Consider the following 24,000-nt stretch of genomic DNA (forward strand, 5'->3'; position numbering starts at 1 on the left):
TCTCACAGCATCTTCCCTATCTGAATCGCATCCACCCCCCACTAGTCCTTCACTTGCACTTTACTCATCCACAAATCTTTCATCCTCGCTCAAATTAATAGGGAAATTGTCGCTTTCTCGGTCCGAATCTCTCTCACTTCATGCGGCCATCATTGTAAACAATAGGGAACTTTGCGTATATGTTCAATTGACTACGTCACGCTACTTCCGGTAGGGGCAAGCCTTTTTTTATCAGATACCAAAAGTTGCGATCTTTATTGTCGTTGTTCTATACTAAATCCTTTCAGCAAAAATGTGGCAATATCGCGAAATGATCAAGTATGACACATAGAATAGATCTGCTATCCCCGTTTAAATAAAAAAAATTCATTTCAGTAGGCCTTAAAGTACAGTGTTTTTTGTTTTTTTCCAAACGCAGTGTTATTGTTCAAAGTGTGTGTATTAATACAGTCGCCAAAAAATATTAAATGTACTTGTTAAAGACCACCGCTGTCTTGTTTTTAATGAATACTTAGGCCTACTACGCTACTGTATTTTAATTGGTCATTATGGTGGTGCTCAGTGTGTGTGTGTGAGTGTCCTCACCGTCCATGTCCAGTCTCTGCATGATGATGGCCAGCTCCACCTCACTGGGCATGTACCCCAAAGAGCGCATGGCCATTCCCAGCTCCTGCTTGGATATGAAGCCGTTGCCATCTCGATCCAGTACCTTGAAGGCCTCCCGGATCTCTGCCACGGAAACAGAAAGTCAACTCAGGACACTTCCCGTCCCACACACACATCCTCAACAGTTCCCCCCTTTTATTTTTTTTATTTTTTTAACATAGATGTCTGACTGTGCACTAAGCTCCATGTCCATCATTGATACAGCAGGAGGAGACACCGGAGCAATGTGAGGGTCATAATATGACTGAACAGGTGTTTCAAGGAAGGCCTAGTATCTCTCTATCATCAGTGTTGGGTTAGTTACTGAAAACCAGTAACTAGTTACAGTTACTAGTTACTTTATTTCAAAAGTAACTCAGTTACTAACTCAGTTACTTACACCAAAAAGTAATGCGTTACTGTGAAAAGTAACTGTTTAGTTACTTCTTTTTTTTTAAAGCTCCCATTAATGCCCTTTTAGCCTTCATTTCAGTGCTGTTATTGCACTGGAGAATAATACAATATGTTGATCAGCGCTAGGAATTTTCAAAATCAAGTCATAAAAATGGGGTCCTACAGTAAATTTTTGGGTTCCCACTTTTTTGTAAGCGTTTTGAAAAAAAAAAAAGATAAATGTATGCATTATCCTGTTATATCTCACATTCTATATTGTGTTTTGGAAAAAGGTTGTCATAAACGTTACTTAATTCATTGCTGCTGGTAGTTTTTTCGATGTTTTTATTTAATAGGTTGTAGGTGTATTTATTTCAGTATAAAAGTGTAAAAAGTGTTTTGCTTGGGTCATGAAATGATGATAATGGTGTGCCAGGGCATACATACATTTTATATTTAATGCTTAAATCACTGGAGTCTACATCAACTTCAGATCTATCCCTCATTTCAAAATGTTTTAGTTTTTTTTATGTTGTTTTTTTGTATGTTTGTTTTCCGCCCTTTTTTGTCAAACAAAACTATGTTTTTAATGGCAAACACACAAAATATGCAAAATCTTCCACCAAAAATATTTTTCAAAGTGGAATATTTGATGTGAAGTAATCGGAACTTTGGATAGGTCAATAATTCATAATGACATTGATTTTGATTCAATATTATGTTTTGAGCAATGACAGTTTGAAAGAAATTGTTTAACGTGGACCCTGACTTAAACAAGTTGAAAAACGTATTCGGGTGTTACCATTTAGTGGTCAATTGTAGGGAATATGTACTGTACTGTGCAATCTACTATAATAAAAGTCTCAATCAATCAATCCACTCCCTCGCTCTCTCGCTCTCTCTGTCTCTGCCCCTCCGTCACGAATGCTGCTGCGTGCGCACAATTTGTTTTGTTTTTAACCCCTTCTTAACCCTGAACGTACATTGAAAATACACGCAACCCTAATTTAAAATGCCGGACATTTGAGGCATTTAAGAAACTCGGACAGCCCCGCAAGAGAAGACATGTCCGGGGAAAAGAGGACGCATGGTCAGTCTAGAATATCTCCATGTTAAGAAACTCGGCTTCAGCTCCACGATGATGTCTTGGTAGTAAACACAGACACGCCCCCAAACCCCCCCCCCCCACACCCAGACACACACAGCGCGCCTCTTCCTTGTGACACAGGAAGAATCAGAAGGACGACACCGCAGCGCTCCAATAAAACACACTCAGATCTTCTGTTTTTAGCCGATACTGCATAAAAAATAACGTAAAATAATGCAGTAACGCATCATGTAGTAACGGTAACTGAGTTACTGAATATAAAAAATGACGCGTTAGACTACTAGTTTGTAACGCGTTAGTCCCAACACTGTCTATCATGCACCTGCAGCATGGTCTCACATGACTGGCTGAAGTTAACCAGGTCAATTTGCAGCATTGATTGCTTTCCTCATGACATTTGGTCTTTTTTGACCTGGCTAATTTTCCTAATGTGCGCTCCACGCGTGTGAGGCAGCTAACAGGAAAGGAAGCAGGCAGGTGGGGAATTGTCATTTGTCAGTGCTCAGTCGACCCCACCGTGACCTTTTCGCCATTTCCCCTGGACGACATCACCTGAGCGGAATGAGGACTTAACACTGACGGAGCATCTCGCCCTCACTCTGCACAGGCAATTTTCCAGCTGCCGGCTTAATGTGCGGGCACTAAGGAATTCCTATTTTGGAGGTCGACTTTTTTCCGTGTGTGTGTGTGTTTAATCCATCAGGATACCTTCACAAATGATACCAACACAACGGCGCGAGGATAACAATAAAGCTCAAAATGGTGTAAAGCACTGAGCCGTGTTAGCTATTAGCGGCTAACGTGAGGAAATAACAGTGCACCTATTTGAAATGCGGCTCATAAAGTTCCGGATGTTTCTCCAACTCCGTAGGCCGGCTGGTGGTCCCAAAATGATCGCTCGTCTCGTCACAAGGTCAGACGCGTGACCTTCTGATTATTCCTTGTGCTTAGTTGTCAAGGTCGTGTACAGTATGCATGTGTAGTACTACAGTACACTGTAGTGTATGTCAGGGGTGTCCTAATTTGTCTTAATGTTTTTGACTGGGGGTCCGCATTGGGCTTAAAAAATTTGGCCGGGGGCTGAAAGCCAACTGCATGCAAAGTAACATATATACTGTATATATATATACTGTATATAGATACACTACCGTTCAAAAGTTTGGGGTCACCCAAACAATTTTGTGGAATAGCCTTCATTTCTAAGAACAAGAATAGACTGTCGAATTTCAGATGAAAGTTCTCTTTTTCTGGCCATTTTGAGTGTTTAATTGACCCCACAAATGTGATGCTCCAGAAACTCAATCTGCTCAAAGGAAGGTCAGTTTTGTAGCTTCTGTAACGAGCTAAACTGTTTTCAGATGTGTGAACATGATTGCACAAGGGTTTTCTAATCATCAATTAGCCTTCTGGGCCAATGAGCAAACACATTGTACCATTAGAACACTGGAGTGATAGTTGCTGGAAATGGGCCTCTATACACCTATGTAGATATTGCACCAAAAACCAGACATTTGCAGCTAGAATAGTCATTTACCACATTAACAATGTATAGAGTGTATTTCTTTAAAGTTAAGACTAGTTTAAAGTTATCTTCATTGAAAAGTACAGTGCTTTTCCTTCAAAAATAAGGACATTTCAATGTGACCCCAAACTTTTGAACGGTAGTGTAGTATATGATGTATATGTAGTATATGTAATATACAATGTATATGTAGTATATGTATATGTAGCGCAGCACTGCAGTCTGTTAGTGATCATTAGTATGCAGCTCATATTTCTGCTCTGACTTTGAAGTGTTTGCTTGCTCTACTAAGTCGCTGCTTCTAGAAAATATGTTAAGTGGAATTGGACTAAAGCTGCGCCGCAAACATTCTTTTCATTTCCTTTTTTTTTCTCCTCCAACAGCAAGAAGATGCTTTGGGCTTTATTATAAGCTGGGTAAGAAGAAGAACGGTCCATACAATCCTGGTCCATCAGGCGGACATGAAAGGAGTACACAGTATGAAGGAAGTTGTATGTGATGATGTCATGTTCCACTCACCATGCAGCTCCTCCACAGAGATGCTGGCCAGCACCTCGCTGTCGCTGTCTGATAGCGAGCGACTCAAGTAGTTCCCCTTGTAGAGCAAACCTGCCGTCACATGGTGGAACGGCATCTTCTCCCTGGCAGGGACACATGTAGGACAAGGTCACGTGATGGACACAGCTGCAGGTCAGAGGGGTCATCAGCGAGTCACCATCTTTGCTACCTCGTGAGATTAGCCATTAGCACCGTTAGCATCGGTCACTCCAATACCGCTTTTGCGGTCTTCAATAAAAGTTCAAGTGTCACGTCGGGGTCGTGTTTTCCCAGGATGCAAACGGAGCTCCGGAGGCAGCGTGCAGGTAGGAAAGTGGTTTATTTGCCATAAAATCAGTCAGGATAGAAACAAAAGAGAAGCGTGCCGGTTGCACGGGGAGCTAAGGCAAAAAACTAGCACTGGAAAGCTAACACGGAAACAGGAATCAAAGGAGGACTAACGTAACTTCTTGCATGAGCAAACAAGACCGAGTGTGGCGAAAAGCAAGAATAATTAGCTCTCTGATTAGTGCCCGGGAGCAGGTGAGCATCCGTAACACTAATCAGAGGCAGGTGGAAAATAATCAGCCCTCAACTAAAACACAAACCCAGGGGTGCTGAAAACAGAACTAAGGGAGTCATACTAAAATAAAACATAATCCGGGCAACGGATCGTGACACAAAGTTATGTTAAATGTTCATTTATTCATTTCACTGTATAACCTGGAGTTTGTTGGCGTGATCCCAGGACGCAGAGAAGGCAGGCGGTGTGCAAGCGTAAGCTCCCTGTGAGGGGGCATGGCCTGCGGACCTGCTGCGAGGCGGGGTGTGCGTAGATGGCCCACCTGGGCGCGTTTATCTGAGCACATGTCACTCTACAAAAGGGCAGCAGCCGGTGAAGGAAGAGGTGGGAGATGTTGGAGTTGTTGATGGTGGAGAGAAAACCCGAGCACGAGCACGAGCGAGAGCGAGAGCGAAACGGAGACGGAGACGAGAGCGGATGGCTGAAAAGCAACCCGAAGAGCGAGACCGTCACGAGAGGCGATTGCTGAAAAGCAGAGCGATAAGTTTATTGCAAAATAAACCAAATCACAAAACCGTCGAGCCTGTCATGTCCGTCCTTGGTGGTCCGAAGAACCCGGAGGTGCAAGACCTCCACACTCCCTTTGTTAGTTACGGGGCAATACAGCATCGCAAAACAAAGACCACACTGCAAAAACTGAAATCTAAGTAAGATGAAATATCTCAAATAAGGGTGATATTTGCTTATTTTCTGTCTGATAAGATAATTCTTCTCACTAAGCAGATTTTATGTTAGAGTGTTTTACTTGTTTTAAGTGTGTTGGTCCTAAATGATCTCAGTAAGATATTACAGCTTGTTGCTGAGATTTGATGACCTATATTGAGTAAAACATGCTTGAAACTAGAACATCAACTGTTGCAAAGCTGTGTCATCAACACTCACAAGTATAAAACTACTTTTTCAAAGTAATAATTTGTTATTTCAAGCATGAAATAAAAAATCATGACTTTGACACAATTATGTCTCATAATTAAAACAGATGACAGCCAAATGGACTTTGCTGTTTTATTTTCAATGAAACAATAGAAAATAGGTACTCATATAGTAGTACAGTTGGCACAGTACAGTAAACTGACAGTTAATATTTAAACATTTAACATGTGACATTTCAAACAATTTTGAACAGAAATAGTTCATGCACATTCAGATCAATAAGCCGGGCTGTAAACATATATATATACACACATATATATATATATATATATATATATATATATATATATATATATATATATATATATATATATATATATATATATATATATATTAGGGGTGTGGGAAAAAATCGATTCGAATTCGAATCGCGATTCTCACGTTGTGCGATTCAGAATCAATTCTCATTTTTAAAAAATCGATTTTTATTTTTTTATTAAAATGTTATTTTTTTAATTTATTTTTTTTTAAAAATGAATCAATCCAACAAAACAATACACAGCAATACCATAACAATGCAATCCAATTCCAAAACCAAACCCGACCCAGCAACATTCAGAACTGCAATAAACAGAGCAATTGAGAGGAGACACAAACACGACACAGAACAAACCAAAAGTAGTGAAACAAAAATGAATATTATCAACAACAGTATCAATATTAGTTACAATTTCAAAATAGCAGTGATTAAAAATCCCTCATTGACATTATCATTAGACATTTATAAAAAAAAAAAAAAAGAACAATAGTGTCACAGTGGCTTACACTTGCATCGCATCTCATAAGCTTGACAACACACTGTGTCCAATATTTTCACAAAGATAAAATAAGTCATATTTTTGGTTCATTTAATAGTTAAAACAAATTTACATTATTGCAATCAGTTGATAAAACATTATTCTTTACAATTATAAAAGCTTTTTACAAAAATCTACTACTCTGCTTGCATGTCAGCAGACTGGGGTAGATCCTGCTGAAATCCTATGTATTGAATGAATAGAGAATCCTTTTGAATCGGGAAAATATCGTTTTTGAATCGAGAATCGCGTTGAATTGAAAAAAAAAAAAGATTTTGAATCGAATCGTGACCCCAAGAATCGATATTGAATCGAATCGTGGGACACCCAAAGATTCACAGCCCTAATATATATATATAAATATATATATATATATATATATATATATATAAATATATATATATATATACAGTATGTATATATATATATATATATATATGTATTCCTTGCGCACTAATGACTGAAAGAGCACGCACTTGGCACGATGATGTCATGTTATTGATGGAAAAATGCATTTTTAGACCATATGATTTTCCTGAGCGGCTAGGAAAATCAAGTTAGCGTTCGCCTAAAATAGTGCCAATTATTGAAATGCACTAATTTTAGGTGTAAATTTACAAAATTAGCTGAACAGCTAGCTCAAAACGTTAGCATGCTAATACAAGAGATGTTAGCATACTTCCAAGATGGCGCCAAGCATCAAAATCCATGATTTTTAAGTTTAAACAAACAAAGTCAGTTAAAAAGCTGGCATAAAACATTAACATGATAACATTAGTGTTGCAATAAAAACAATTAAGATCTATTAACACACAAATGTACTAAAAATGGGTACCATTTAGTACCATACTTGCCAACATTGAGACCTCCGAATTCGGGAGATGGGGGGGCGGAGGCGGGGGCGTGGTTGAGGTGGGCAGGGTTTGGTGGTAGCGGAGGGTGTATATTGTAGCGTCCCGGAAGACTTAGTGCTGCAAGGGGTTCTGGGTATTTGTTCTGTTGTGTTTATGTTGTGTTACGGTGCGGATGTTCTCCCGAAATGTGTTTGTCATTCTTGTTTGGTGTGGATTCACAGTGTGGCGCATATTTGTAACAGTGTTAAAGTTGTTTATACTCCACCCTCAGTGTGACCTGTATGTCTGTTGATCAAGTATGCCTTGCATTCACTTGTGTGTGTGTAAAGGCCGCATATATTATGTGACTGGGCCGGCACGATGTTTGTATGGAGGAAAAGCGGACGTGACGACAGGTTGTTGAGGACGTTAAAGGCAGTGCCTTTAAGGCACGCCCCCAAAATTGTTAACCGGGTGGAAATCGGGAGAAATTCGGGAGAATGGTTGCTCCGAGAGCACTGAAATTCGGGAGTCTCCCGGGAAAATCGGGAGGGTTGGCAAGTATGTTTAGTGCTGGCTCAGATGTGAACGCTACCTATCCCTAATCAGAGCTGCTTCAACATTTCAGGGTGTTTGAAAAGCTGGATTCGACCTTTTTTTTATTATATTAAGTGCAAGAGTCATTTTGAAATAAAACCCAACATCTGGACAGAATAAATCACTGTAAGTTTTCTTTTGGTCTTAAAAGGAGATTGTACTTTTCAAGTTGTCATGCTTGGGGGACTGCGAGCGTAAACTTGACCTTGACTTTGGGGTGTAAAAATGTCCTCTTGTAGTTATCACTGAGGTGGTCCCCCAGGTTGTGACTGTGCGAGATGTGTCAAGAGCGCAGTAAACAACAATAAGTCATCCACTAAATGGAAAGTCCCAGGAGCTGTAGTGAAAGTATGTGACTTTGTCTTAAACGATGTCCGTTTTGAGACGCAATTGATGGTCCTGAGACAAGCGAGACCGGTCGCCATGGCAACAGATGCTGAGCGCAGTCCTGGCACAGAGTCGTAATCATTCTTTGCAATTATTTGATGAATATTTACTCCTCCGTGCTCCGCCGGCGCCTGTAAAAGAGTCGTAAAGGTGTTTTATGTCCCGAGCGGCGCCTTTAAATGCGCCGCCGTTTAGCACCCTCGATCCGGCGGAATGTTACCCGACATCCCACGATCACAAATCACCGCAACAAGTCGCATGCCCTCCACGGCAACTTGCTCCTCCTCTATTGTGTGACGTTAGATTTCTCCGTAATATCGCTAAAATCCGTTCCATTTTGTCCACTCGCGACGCCGAGATCAGTATGAATGCGTTCGTTACGTCTCGTCTCGATTACTGTAACGTATTATTTTCGGGTCTCCCTATGTCTAGCATTAATGCTAGGTTCACACCAACGGCGCTTTGACGGCGCTTTAAAGCGGCATGCAAAGCGGCGTTAAAGCGTAACAAAGCGTGATTAAAGCGTGAGGGTCGTAATGGATCGTGGGAAAGATTGTAGTGAAGCGGGACATGCGGCAAGATTGGCAAAACATTTTAAACGGTTTAAAAAAATTTGGCGCTCTGTCAAGAATGGAATAAAGCGCCGAGAGCGTATCAAAGCGTGACAAAGCGTAACAAAGCTCAGCAAAGCTTGACTCAAAGCGTAGGAAAGCTTAACAGATCTTGGTTCAAAGCGCGGACCCCAGTCGCCACCGCATGCCACCAGACGACCCTCACGCTTTAACGCCGCTTTGCATGCCGCTTTAAAGCGCCGTCAAAGCGCCGTTGGTGTGAACCTAGCATTACAAACGTTCGTAGCACCTCTTCCAAATAACGGCGCTTTGCTCGCCGCTTTAAAGCGCGGCAAGCGCCGTTGGTGTGAACCAGGCATAAAAGATTACAAATGGCTGCTAGACTTTTGACAAGAACAAGAAAGTGTGATCATATTACGCCTGCACTGGCTTCCTGTGCACTTAAAGGCCTACTGAAAGCCACTACTACCGACCACGCAGTCTGATCAATGATGAAATCTTAACATTCAAACACATGCCAATACGGCCGGGTTAACTTATAAAGTGCAATTTTAAAATTCCCGCCACACTTCCGGTTGAAAAACTCCTTTGGATATGATTTATGCGTGTGACGTCACAAAATCCACGGAAGTGGCTGGACCACATCGGACCCGATACAGAAACCTCTTGTTTTCTTCGACAAAATTCCACAGTATTCTGGACATCTGTGTTGGTGAATCTTTTGCAATTTGTTTAATGAACAATGGAGGCTGCAATGAAGAACGTTGTAGGTGGGATCAATCGGTGTATTAGCAGCTAAGTACAATACTTACAGCAACACAACAAGGACTTCTTACTACGCCTAGCCGATGCTAGCCGCCAAACCCACGGATGAAGTCCTTCGTCGCGCCGTCGATCGCTGGAACGCAGGTGAGCACGGCTGTTGATGGGAAGATGAGGGCTGGCTGGCGTAGGTGGAGCGCTAATGTTTTTATCATAGTTCTGTGAGGTCCGGTTGCTAAGTTGCTAAATTAGCCTTAGCGTAGTTAGCAACAGCATTGTTAAGCCTTACCAGGCTGCGAATTTTTAACCGTGTAGTTACATGTACATGGTTTAATAGTATTGTTGATCTTCTGTCTATCCTTCCAGTCAGGGGTTTATTTCTTTTGTTTCTATCTTCATTTGAGAACGATGCTATCACGTTAGCTCAGTAGCTAAGTGTGTCACCGATGTATTGTCGTGGAGATAAAAGTCACTTTAAATGTCCATTTCACGTTCTCGACTCTCATTTTCAAGAGGATATAGTATCCGAGGTGGTTTAAAATACAAATCTGTGATCCACAATAGAAAAAGGAGAGTGTGGAATCCAATGAGCCAGCTTGTACCTAAGTTACGGTCAGAGCGAAAAAAGATACGTCCATCACTGCCTCTCAAGTCCTTCACTGTAACGTTCCTCATCTACGAATCTTTCATCCTCGCTCAAATTAATGGGGTAATCGTCGCTTTGTCGCTCCAAATCTCTTGCTCCATTGTAAACAACGGGGAATTGTGAGGAATACTAGCTCCTGTGACGTCACGCTACTTCCGGTACAGGCAAGGCTTTTTTTTATCAGCGAGCAAAAGTTGCGAACTTTATCGTCGATTTTCTCTACTAAATCCTTTCAGCAAAAATATGGCAATATCGCGAAATGATAAAGTATGACACATAGAATGGATCTGCTATTCCCGTTTAAATAAAAAAAATTCATTTCAGTAGGCCTTTAAGATGTGACTTTAAGGTTTTATTACTTACCTATAAAATACTACACGGTCTAGCTCCATTCTATCTTGCCGATTGAATTGTACCATATGTCCCGGGCTTCTTAATAGATTGACAATTAACACCAATGAGTTGACTGATGAACATTATCACATCATTTATTCAGAAAGTAAAAATAACGACAAATAAAGATCAAATACTATTAACCGCAACATGTAAGTGTAAAAAACAACAACAACATTAATTTTTAAACAAAGAAAACAATCTGAAGTTGTCTTTATTTTTAAGTTATCGTGCCGTTATTTGACCGGTCCGGCCCACTTGGGAGTAGATTTTTCTCCATGTGGCCCCTTATCTAAAATGAGTTTGACACCCCTGACCTCAGGCCTTGTGGGAGGTCTTTGTTCGACAGATGAACATTCTGGGTTATTTATGGAGTTTTTATGGTGAGGTGATATTTACGTGTCATGGCTGACATTTTCTTTTCAGGAGTCAATTAACGTGCCTGATTAGCAAACACAGATTGAAATGTTAATGTGCATAAAACACCCGTCTAGCTGGCGTGTGACGTTGGACGAACGCAGACTCCTGGCTACACAGCCAAACATTATTTGCCTTGTTCCCGCCGCAACTGCCACGGAATAATCGCCCCGCGAAATGAACGCTGACGCCAATGTGTCTCTTTGATCAAAGGTTGTGCAAGAGCGACCATCGGCGTCTCCTTGGAGACCAGAGGAGCCACACTCTGGACCTCCTCTAGCATCAAAGGGGACCTATGAAGAGTTTTGTTTTTTTCTCTGCCCTGTAAAATGTTGTTACAACTTTGGATGCTCGCATTTAACGATGTCACAAAGCACATGAGTTTTCAACACTGGGCCATTTGTGATGTCACTGATCGACGGACGTACTTATGTGGGCTTTTTTATCATTCATTCTATTCTAGGGTTACTAGTATAGTACCGCGATACTAATGAATCATATTCGGTACTACAACCCAGAGGTGTGGACTCGAGTCACATGACTTGGACTCGAGTCAGACTCGAGTCATGAATTTGATGACTTTAGACTCGACTTGACAAAATGTAAGGAGACTTGCAACTCGACTTAGACTTTAACATCAATGACTTGTGACTTCACTTGGACTTGAGCCTTTTGACTTGACATGACTTGCTACTTTCCCCAAAACCTAAAGCTTAAAAGTTAATTGGGAGCGCTCCATAGCTTTCATTTTGTACGTGTCTGTCTATCTGTCAGCGTGTGTGCTGCGTGTCAGCGTGTGTGCTCGCAGTACAACAGCCAATCAAATGAGATCTACATTGTTTTCATCACACAGCATTGATCCAATCAAATTGCAGGACAACCACTGAACAAGAGTTGTCAAACAACGCGCCAGTGAGAAAGATTTATACCAAAGTTGGTTTCGTTCGGGTATAAAAACTACGACTTGGTCAACGAATTGCCGTATGCAAATCACGCAGTTCGAATATTACAGACGGAGACGCAACAACTTCCAACTTCGTTCGACAATTGAAGTTGCACTAAGAAGGGTAAGTTTTGAATGTAAGATAACGTTTATTGGCTAAGTAACGTGACTTTTATTTGCTGTGTAGTTAAATAAGTGAGGCTGTAAACTCACTGCTAACGTTATAACCATAGACATGTTTTAAGGGTACGCAGCATCGAGCGCTACTGCCTACTGGCGCAGACGAGACGCGGGGCCGCCATCTTGGAGTGGTGATCCGCTCCACTCAGTGCAATTCATTTGGCAGGAGCAATGAACTGTCAGCGCATTTAATTCATTTTACCTCACTGAATACCACTCATTTTCACGCGCTTTTTTGTCATACGTGTAGCTATGATAACGGACACATGTTTTATTATTCATAGTTTGCTTAACAGTAATAGAATATTCTTATACGCTATAAGTGACCAGACGTCCGAGATTAAAACTGGGAATATAATCCCAGAGAAGGGGGGAAAAAACGGTCAGCTATTTTTAAATGGAAGAAACAATATGATTACGTTACTATGCTACATAAACAATGTATGAATACATTAGATATCTATATATCTTATAGACCGTATCTCTGTTGCTGCAGCAGCAGAGAGTTTATTCTGTCGTGACACTTTGTATTGATATTTTGTATTACATTCTTCCCTTAAATGATCATGTTTACAGTGATTGTTATATATGTATTTCTTATGTATGTCGCTTTGGATAAAAGCGTCTGCCAAATACTTAAACATATATAAACACCTGAAAGTCTTTATATCAGCTAAAACCACCAATCTGTTTCACTGGATTCAGAATAAAACCGAATTCTGTTTTACCCAACAATGTTAGTATTTGAATATTGTTACTTGAAGACTTATTCCTGGTTACAATTATACTGTTAAGAAAGTATTGTCTTATATTTTGCCTAAAATGAGAATGCATCATAATCAATGGCGGCTGGTGAATTTTGTTTTAGGGGGGGCAGAAAGTTTGTAAACCAAACCCCTGTAGGGGCGTCATCCTTCCCCAGAAGATTTATTTGTGATTTTCACATACAAATATTGAAGATCTTTGCTCCTTCTCAACTCTGTGGTAATGCTATTTTCATAAAATACATACAAATAGTACATTAAAGGCCTACTGAAACCCACTACTACCGACCACGCAGTCTGATAGTTTATATATCAATGATGAAATCTTAACATTGAAACACATGCCAATACGGCCGGGTTAACTTATAAAGTGCAATTTTAAAATTCCCGCCACACTTCCGGTTGAAAAACTCCTTTGGATATGATTTATGCGCGTGACGTCACAAAATCCACGGAAGTGGTTGTACCCCATCGACCCGATACAAAAACCTCTTGTTTTCTTCGACAAAATTCCACAGTATTCTGGACATCTGTGTTGGTGAATCTTTTGCAATTTGTTTAATGAACAATGGAGGCTGATTAGGCGTATTAGCGGCTAAGTACAATACTTACAGCAACACAACAAGGACTACTTACTACGCCTAGTCGATGCTTGCCGCCAAACCCACGGATGAAGTCCTTCGTCGCGCCGTCGATCGCTGGAACGCAGGTGAGCACGGCTGTTGATGGGAAGATGAGGGCTGGCTGGCGTAGGTGGAGCGCTAATGTTTTTATCATAGTTCTGTGAGGTCCGGTTGCTAAGTTGCTAAATTAGCCTTAGCGTCGTTAGCAACAGCATTGTTAAGCCTTACCAGGCTGAGAATTTTGAACCGTGTAGTTACATGTACATGGTTTAATAGTATTGTTGATCTTCTGTCTATCCTTCCAGTCAGGGGTTTATTTCTTTTGTTTCTATCTTCATTTGAGAACAATGCTATCACGTTAGCTCAGTAGCTAAGTGTGCCACCGATGTATTGTCGTGGAGATAAAAGTCACTTTAAATGTCCATTTCGCGTGCTCGACTCTCATTTTCAAGAGGATATAGTATCCGAGGTGGTTTAAAATACAAATCTGTGATCCATAATTGAAAAAGGAGAGAGTGTGGAATCCAATGAGCCAGCTTGTACCTAAGTTACGGTCAGAGTGAAAAAAGATACGTCCATCACTGCCTCTGTAATCCTTCACTGTAACGTTCCTCATCTACGAATCTTTCATCCTCGCTCAAATTAATGGGGTAATCGTCGCTTTGTCGCTCCGAATCTCTCGCTCCATTGTAAACAACGGGGAATTGTGAGGAATACTAGCTCCTGTGACGTCACGCTACTTCCGGTACAGGCAAGGCTTTTTTTTATCAGCGAGCAAAAGTTGCGAACTTTATCGTCGATTTTCTCTACTAAATCCTTTCAGCAAAAATATGGCAATATCGCGAAATTATCAAGTATGACACATAGAATGGATCTGCTTGTCCCACTTAAATAAAAAAAATTCATTTCAGTAGGCCTTTAATGTTAAATCTTACTTGTGAAAAGTAATCCCCCGATTCCTATTTTCAACAGTCCGCTCATTTGAGCAGGAAAACGCTGAACACCAGCCCGGCATCTTTGTTTTCTACCTGTCAACTGTCAGTTTAGCATCTTTGTTTTCTACCTGTCAACTGTCAGTTTAGGCTGCTCGCCGGCTCCTCATCACCACTTCAAGATGCAAATTGCTCGCGTCACAGCAACCAATATTGCGTCTACTTATAAGATGTTTATGGTTATAACGTCATTTCAAACACGGCAATATGTTGCGTCCACTGCAGTTTGCTACCTTATTCATACTTTTTGTCAAGTGATTTTTTAAGTAGGGTTGCATGAGGTACCTACACATAACGTTACGTTAGTCAATGTATCACACACAGTAACATAACGTTAGACGGCGGTCAGCAGCACCGCGTATTTTAGCCACCTACAAAAAGACAAACATAGTCAAATAAAGGTCAGTTAAAATATATACTATATTAAGAATATGTGTACATATTGCATAGGGTCCTGACATCTAAAAAGTACAACTCTGTTCATTGTTATGTTCATGTATTTGTTATGTTTTTCATGTGTACGCACACATCAACACACATACAGTATGAGATGAGATCAATGAGATAAGGTAAGAACAGAATAGAAACTGCTGTGGAACTAGTTACAATGCAATATGCCATGGAAATACAATGTTAACACTTTTGTACAAATAAGTACAGTTGCACTTGTTTTTGCAAATGTGTTTATTCTGTAAAGGAATGAGTTAAATGTTTAAAATTGTTTAAACTATTAAAATGACTGGTTAATAGTGCTATTATGAAGTGCAATGTCAGCACTATTTTCTTTCCTGCTATTTCAAATGCACTTCTTTTAATAAATAAATACAGCGGTTTAAAAGCATACACAATCTGTGTAAATATATTAGTCTGTGGTTAAAAGGACTTGAAAGGACTCGAAACTCAAAATGCAGGACTTGTGACTTGACTTGAGACTTTCCAGTCTTGACTTTGGACTTGACTCGGGACTTGCCTGTCTTGACTCGGGACTTGACTCGAGACTTGAGGGCAAAGACTTGAGACTTACTTGTGACTTGCAAAGCAATGACTTGGTCCCACCTCTGCTACAACCCCCGTTTCCATATGAGTTGGGAAATTGTGTCAGATGTAAATATAAACGGAATACAATGATTTTCAAATAATTTTCAACCCATATTCAGTTGAATATGCTACAAAGACAACATATTTGATGTTCAAACTGATAAACTTTTTTTTTTGTGCAAATAATCATTAACTTTAGAATTTGATGCCAGCAACATGTGACAAAGAAGTTGGGAAAGGTGGCAATAAATACTGATAAAGTTGAGGAATGCTCATCAAACACTTATTTGGAACATCCCACAGGTGAACAGGCAAATTGGGAACAGGTGGGTGCCATGATTGGGTATAAAAGTAGAGTCCATGAAATGCTCAGTCAATCACAAACAAGGATGGGGCGAGGGTCACCACTTTGTCAACAAATGCGTGAGCAAATTGTTGAACAGTTTAAGAAAAACCTTTCTCAACCAGCTATTGCAAGGAATTTAGGGATTTCACCATCTACGCTCCGTAATATCATCAAAGGGTTCAGAGAATCTGGAGAAATCACTGCACGTAAGCAGCTAAGCCCGTGACACTCGATCCCTCAGGCTGTACTGCATCAACAAGCGACATCAGTGTGTAAAGGATATCACCACATGGGCTCAGGAACACTTCAGAAAACCACTGTCAGTAACTACAGTTGGTCGCTACATCTGTAAGTGCAAGTTAAAACTCTCCTATGCAAGGCAAAAACCGTTTATCAACAACACCCAGAAACGCCGTCGGCTTCGCTGGGCCTGAGCTCATCTAAGATGGACTGATACAAAGTGGAAAAATGTTCTGTGGTCTGACGAGTGCACATTTCAAATTGTTTTTGGAAACTGTGGACGTCGTGTCCTCCGGACCAAAGAGGAAAAGAACCATCCGGATTGTTATAGGCGCAAAGTTGAAAAGCCAGCATCTGTGATGGTATGGCGGTGTATTAGTGCCCAAGACATGGGTAACTTACACATCTGTGAAGGCGCCATTAATGCTGAAAGGTACATACAGGTTTTGGAGCAACATATATTGCCATCCAAGCAACATTACCATGGACGCCCCTGCTTATTTCAGCAAGACAATGCCAAGCCACGTGTTACATCAACGTGGCTTCATAGTAAAAGAGTGCGGGTACTAGACTGGCCTGCCTGTAGTCCAGACCTGTCTCCCATTGAAAATGTGTGGCGCATTATGAAGCCTAAAATAGCACAACGGAGACCCCCGGACTGTTGAACAACTTAAGCTGTACATCAAGCAAGAATGGGAAAGAATTCCACCTGAGAAGCTTCAAAAAATGTGTCTCCTCAGTTCCCAAACGTTTACTGAGTGTTGTTAAAAGGAAAGGCCATGTAACACAGTGGTGAACATGCCTTTTCCCAACTACTTTGGCACGTGTTGCAGCCATGAAATTCTAAGTTAATTAATATTTGCAAAAAAAAAATAAAGTTTATGAGTTTGAACATCAAATATCTTGTCTTTGTTGTGCATTCAATTGAATATGGGTTGAAAAGGATTTGCAAATCATTGTATTCCATTTATATTTACATCTAACACAATTTCCCAACTCATATGGAAACGGGGTTTGTATACCGCCTCTAAAAAGTACTGCCCCCCCTCCTCCATTTTTTTTTACGGGCATGACACGTCATGAAATCGAGCAGACAAGCATGTTCGGCAGAGCACACACGGAGTACTTACAAGCAGACACAGTGTGTAGACAGAAAAGGGAGAATGGACGCATTTTGGCTTAAAAACTAACGATAAAGGTGAAGTTATAACACTGAAACGCCCTCAGGATGAGGTGCTTTAAGACATGGCTAGCTAGTGTAGAGGATGCATATATGTTTAAGAGTTCTTTCTTTTTACATAGCCATGTTTAGAGTAGCTAGTACTTTTCCTTTGTATATTCTACCAGTTTCTTTCGACATTTCAGATGCCTGGTTAGTGTCTTCACCCTTGGAATGTGAACTACAACCCCCACTGTTTTCCTTATCAGTGTTGAGAGGAGGGAGATGGGGGCTTTCTTTGTGTGCAAAGAGTGGGCTTTTCCGTTTGAATGTCCGATCAACTAGAGTAGCCGATATGAATGTATTGGTTAAGTTGACCCCCTAAAGCTTCAATAAAACTTGAAAATATTCCAATTCTGTCTTGATGGTCCTTCTTACTCAGCATATATGTCATCGAAAGAACTTGGGATTGACCAGTAACTTAGATTCCCTGGGAGGAAGAGCTGGTCTGACGCAACACTAGCTAGCGGCTAACGTCCATCCGCACTGTTTTAGTTACTTCTAAATCACTAATCCTGGCCTCCATGGCGACAAGTAAAGTGAGTTTCTTACAAGTATCATCCCTGCAGGACGAGGAATAGCTAAACATGCTTCACTACACATCGTAACTCACTGGCGTCACAATGTAAACAAACACCATGGCATCCACTGTAATGATACCAACTACAGGAGCGTATCTAGTCGATACTACTATGATTACATTGATATTTTTAGCATCACAAAACATTTTTTTTCGTTTAAAAACAATTCACATTATGTTTATTAACTCAAGGACTTTGAATATGACCAATGTATGATCCTGTAACTACTTGGTATCGGATTGATACCTAAATTTGTGTTATCATCCAAAACTAATGTAAAGCATCAAACAACAGAAGAATAAGTGATTATTACATTTGAACAGAAGTGTAGATAGAACATGTTAAAAGAGAATGTAAGCAGATATTAACAGTAAATGAACAAGTAGATTAATCATTCATTTTCTACCACTTGTCTTTAATAATTTTGACAAAATAATAGAATGATAAATGACACAATATGTTACTGCAAATGTCAGCAGACTAATTAGGAGCTTTTGTTTGTTTACTTACTACTAAAAGACAAGGTGTCTAGTATGTTCACTATTTTATTTAAGGACAAACTTGCAATAAGAAACATATGTGTTTTAAGTTACATATGCTATTTAAGTTAATTTACATTTTATGGAAGGTGCTTTATATTTATTTAGCCAAAAGGAGACTATTTACTTTATTTGAATAATATGACAATGTATATATCGCATGCTTAGAGTAATTATAAGGCACACTTTAATTGTAATTATTACATTTGTGTGAATAATTTGATAATGCACTATTTTATACTGCATTAATACAGTGAAGAATATGTAACTGTTTAATTGCATTCATGGCGGAAGGATCTGTGTGGTAATAAGGTTTGGACACAGTGTATTATGGGTGATGGCAGTCAGGTATGGTGGAATCGAGTCACACAGTTTTTTGACCTTACTCTTACTTTTTCTTACTCTTTCTTAATGTAACACACTCGCTTTATTTCGCTGTACGTTTTTCCCACGTGGTTATTGTTTGACGTTTTTGAAAGAAAGTTGAGAAGTAAACGATACACAAAACAAAGAGGAGCGTCTGGAGGTTTTTTTTGTTGTTGTTGCCGCAGCAAGCAGGAGCCGGAGAAAGTAGAGGAGCGTCAAACTAAGGCTCCATGAGGAAACTACAATATGCTTAATGTACCGTAAGATTTTTTGTTAAAATAAAGCCAAAAATGCATTTTTTTGTGGTCCCCTTTATTTAGAAAAGTATCGAAATACATTTTGTTACAGGTACCAAAATATAGGTATCGGGACAACCCTACTCTATTCTCTTTTGCTGATACCAAGTGTTATTCCTCCTCATTTGATGCTCTGATGTGTACAAAATAAATACAGTCGTCCTTCGTTGATCGACATTAATTGGTTCCGAACATGACCGCGATAAATGGAAAAGGAATCACTAATCATACATCAAATGTTTTGATAGCGTGAGCCTTAAAAAAATGTTTTTACGATCTGTTAAATACCCTTTTCAACATTATGAGAGCCCTCTAGACATGAAAAAAAACACCCTTTAGTCAACTTTACCCCTGTTTCATTCAATACACTGATGCTGCCTGATGCTGAGCCAATCGGTGGCCGATAATATCCGACTGCCGATATTATCGGCCGATAAATGCTTTAAAATGTAATACCTGAAATTATCGGTATGGGTTTCAAAATTATCGGTATCGGTTTCAAAAAGTAAAATGTATGACTTTTTAAAACGCCGCTGTGTATACAGATGTAGGGAGAAGTACAGAGCGCCAATAAACCTTAAAGGCACTGCCTTTGCGTGCCGGCCCCATCACATAATATCTACGGCTTTTCACACACACAAGTGAATGCAATGCATACTTGGTCAACAGCCATACAGGTCACACTGAGGGTGGTCGTATAAACAACTTTAACACTGTTACAAATATGCGCCACACTGTGAACCCACACCAAACAAGAATGACAAACACATTTCGGGAGAACATCCGCACCGTAACACAACATAAACACAACAGAACAAATACCCAGAACCCCTTGCAGCACTAACTCTTCCGGGACGCTACAATATACACATGATATGATATTTGTACTTCATTCAGTCACGCTTGAAAATGCTTAATTTATAGGGGTGCACAAAAAAATCGATTCAAATCATTAATTATTAATTAATTAATTATTAAGTGTTCTCTTGTTTAACGCTGTGGTTACGTTCCAAAAAATACCTGCTTTAAAGGGAAACTTCGGTTTTTTTCAACCTGGGCCCTGTTTTCATAATTTTTTCTGTATATGTGAGTGCTGGATAAAACATGTTTTGAGGTCGCGCCAGTATTGAGCAGGGCAGGCAGCCTCCAGCCCAGCTAACGCTCGTACACAGGGCAACTGGCTCTCGTCAAAATTCGGCCTATAAACATGCATTTTTTTCACACTGACAGGCTCAGATAGTTACAATGAGTGTCCGACAACATACTAGAAAGGAGAAATTAACGTATGTCTCTACCTTTAGCTGGAGATCGCTGTGTGTTGTGAGCTGTGTCCAAATCTCACCACGCTACAAATCTCGTTCCGAAATCTCGCGATAACTCGCGACAAAACACCGGTGGAAAAACAGTTACCTGACTGAGGTGAAGAGAGATGACTGAAGTGATTTTCTGTTGGATTACCGAAGACTGTTATTTTAGTTTTATAGTGGAGGCAGAAAATCACTTCAGTCATCTCTCTTCACCTCAGTCAGGTAACTGTTTTTCCACCGGTGTTTTGTCGCGAGTTATCGCGAGATTTCGGAACGAGATTTGTAGCGTGGTGAGATTTGGACACAGCTCACAACACACAGCGATCTCCAGCTAAAGGTAGAGACATACGTTAATTTCTCCTTTCTAGTATGTTGTCGGACACTCATTGTAACTATCTGAGCCTGTCAGTGTGAAAAAAATGCATGTTTATAGGCCGAATTTTGACGAGAGCCAGTTGCCCTGTGTACGAGCGTTAGCTGGGCTGGAGGCTGCCTGCCCTGCTCAATACTGGCGCGACCTCAAAACATGTTTTATCCAGCACTCACATATACAGAAAAAATTATGAAAACAGGGCCCAGGTTGAAAAAAACCGAAGTTTCCCTTTAAGTGAAATCTATGTAGTAGAAGCACTTTTATTTTTTTTTTTCCGTTTTTTATATGTGTTTTCATTCATTATATATATTTTTCGTTTACACTATCGTATTTTCCGGACCATAGGGCGCACCGGATTATAAGGCGCACTGCCGATGAATGGTCTATTTTTGATCTTTTTCATATATAGTGCGCATTAAAGGAGTCATATATATATATTTTTTTTTCTAAATTGAAAACACTTCCTTGTGGTCTACATAACATGTAAACCTTTTGACCTCGGGGCCCAACTGTTCCACTCAATTTAAAAAAAAAAAAAAAAAGGTTTTTTACATACAATTAATTATGTTGTGCTAAAATAAATAAAATACATTAATATTGAATATGTCTCTTGAATAAACTCAATAAAATCAAAGGGCAAATTAAAATACAGATTCACCACTTTAGTCATAATTTTTGTGCTTAAGAAAGATATAAGATAAACAGACTAGATTTTAGGGAGGAAAAAATAAAAAAAATTGGTGAAGTTATCTGTCAGTGGAACTAGTTATTTTTGACTTGATAAGACATCCTAAATTCGGTTCTGTAAATCTAAAAATTAGCGGGACATTTAAGATAAAAATATGTATTTTATTTGGAAAACAAGCTTGCAATTCTTAAAACTAGCATTCCCTTAAACAAGATGTTATATGTGGGCGGAAAAAAACAAAATATCTTACCTGCATAGTAATTTTCTCAATGTTAACATTTTTCAATCAATCAATCAAAGTTTATTTATATAGTGTCTCAAAGGGCTGCACAAGCCACAACGACATCCTCGGCAGGTCCCACATCAGGGCAAGGAAAAACTCAACCCAATGGTTTTAAAGTAGAATAAACAAAATGTGGTTATTAATGCTAAAATTAAGATTATGATGTAATGTCAACGACAATAGATAAGTAAATAACTCTTAAAACAAGGGAAATGTTAACTTTTGGCAAGAGGCAATTAATTTGCAGTGTACTGCCACAAGTGGTGTAAAAGTGTATTACAACTGAGTACAGCTGAGAAACAGATGGTTAATAAACGCTGCTTTACATCCATCCCATCAGGAGAAAGGTGGGTAAAGTGCCTTGCCCAAGGACACCAACGGCCGTGACAAGGGTGGCGGAAGCTGGATTGGAACCAGTTGCTGGCACGACCGCTCTACCATCTGAGCCACACCGCCCCAATTAACTGTAAAATCACAGCTGATTCAGATCACAGAGTAAATTGCTGTAAAGATATATTTCACACTTGTTAGCCAGCAACGTGCTGTGAATGTAGATCAGAATCACCGTGGTCTCCTGCAAGCATCACTCAATCCAGCAGGAGTCCACCTCGCCTCACTTTGACGTGGACCAGAGACACCTCGCCACGGACACCAAGTCCAACTTGTCCTCTGCTCGCTGCAGCAAAGACGCGAGGACGACAATGCGGCGCGTTCAACGTTTCAAAGAGACACAAGCTGACGGACCCCAAACCTCGCGGTCCAAACCCTGAGGCTGACCCGTGAAGCTCCGAGACAGCGTCTTTCTTACCCCGGCTCGGTCGGACGCTGCGGGAGGACATCCTCCCTCGGGTAAGCCGCCCCGGGCAGGTCCCCATTCGCCTCCGCCGGTGCCACCGGTGGCTGGGGCTCAGCCGCCGCCACCCCCTCCGCCTCCTCCATCAGAATAAGCCGCAGCTCAGCCTCCGCGCGTCTGCTCCGAGTCGGCGCTCCCGCCTCAACATCATCGCTGCTTCCCTCCCAGGCGTTAATATTTGAGCACCCCAGCAGCAGGTACACTGCATCCTCATCCTCATCCTCATCACCCCCTCCCCTACAGCAAACATTCCTCCACATGGAGGGAGCAACAACCCGCAGCTGGAAGACTCCAAACACAACAAGAGACACCCGAGACGGACCCAAAGTGTGCAAAAAGAGACAGACCTTGCACATAGAGACAATGGAGAGGGGACATTGGAGGTATAGAGGAGGGGTGTCCAAACTATGGCCCGCGGGGCCAATTGCAGCCCGCCGGCGTGTTCATTTTTGCCCGCGAGACGTGGCAAGTTTAATAATACATCCGTCTACGTCAGTGGTTCTCAAATGGGGGTACGCGTACCCTTGGGGGTACTTGAAGGTATGCCAAGGGGTACGGGAGATTTTTTTTTAAATATTCTAAAAATAGCAACAATTCAAAAATCCTTTATAAATATATTTATTGAATAATACTTCAACAAAATATGAATGTAAGATCATAAACTGAACATCAAATCAAGTAGGCTATTCCATTCATTACCATAAAGCCAGAGTTTCCCCCATGCCATGATGGTTTGACCCTCACTAAAATGTCTGTCAAAAAGAACTGTGAAAAGAAATGCAACAATGCAATATTCAGTGTTGACAGCTAGATTTTTTGTGGACATGTTCCATAAATATTGATGTTAAAGATTTATTTTTTTGTGAAGAAATGTTTAGAATTGAGTTCATGAATCCAGATGGATCTCTATTACAATCCCCAAAGAGAGCACTTTAAGTTGATGATTACTTCTATGTGTAGAAATCTTTATTAGGGTCCGCCTGTACCCTGTACAAAGGACTCCCACAGGGAGTCCTTTGTACAGGTTACAAAGGAACCTATTGAATTTGTAATGTTTATTATTATTATTCCGCCGCCACAAAAAACGCTAATTTGACCCACTTAACATGCTTCAAAACTCACCAAATTTGACACACACATCAGGACCTGCGAAAATTTCCATAAAATCAAAAAACCAAACCCCAAAAATCAAAATTGCGCTCTAACGCCCCCTAGGAAAAAACAAAAACTAACTGCCTGTAACT

General features: G+C 40.4%; 1 protein-coding gene across 3 annotated transcripts in view; it reads right to left on the reverse strand.

The window, feature by feature from the left end:
• caln1 (calneuron 1) overlaps window positions 1–24,000 on the reverse strand; it is a 70,504-nt gene that overhangs the window by 39,563 nt on the left and 6,941 nt on the right. For 2 of the 3 annotated variants that reach the window (XM_062060658.1, XM_062060660.1), the window contains exons 2-3: window positions 4,188–4,309; window positions 586–729 (exon numbers count right to left, since the gene is read on the reverse strand). In XM_062060658.1, coding sequence (XP_061916642.1) covers window positions 586–729; window positions 4,188–4,302 — 259 coding nt within the window. In that variant the 5' untranslated portion in view covers window positions 4,303–4,309. Of the gene's footprint in view, window positions 1–585; window positions 730–4,187; window positions 4,310–20,547; window positions 20,590–24,000 lie in introns of those variants that run through there. The other variant, XM_062060659.1, reaches the window with a different exon arrangement.

The sequence above is a fragment of the Entelurus aequoreus genome, linkage group LG10, assembly GCF_033978785.1.
Source record: "Entelurus aequoreus isolate RoL-2023_Sb linkage group LG10, RoL_Eaeq_v1.1, whole genome shotgun sequence".
Taxonomy (NCBI): domain Eukaryota; kingdom Metazoa; phylum Chordata; class Actinopteri; order Syngnathiformes; family Syngnathidae; genus Entelurus; species Entelurus aequoreus.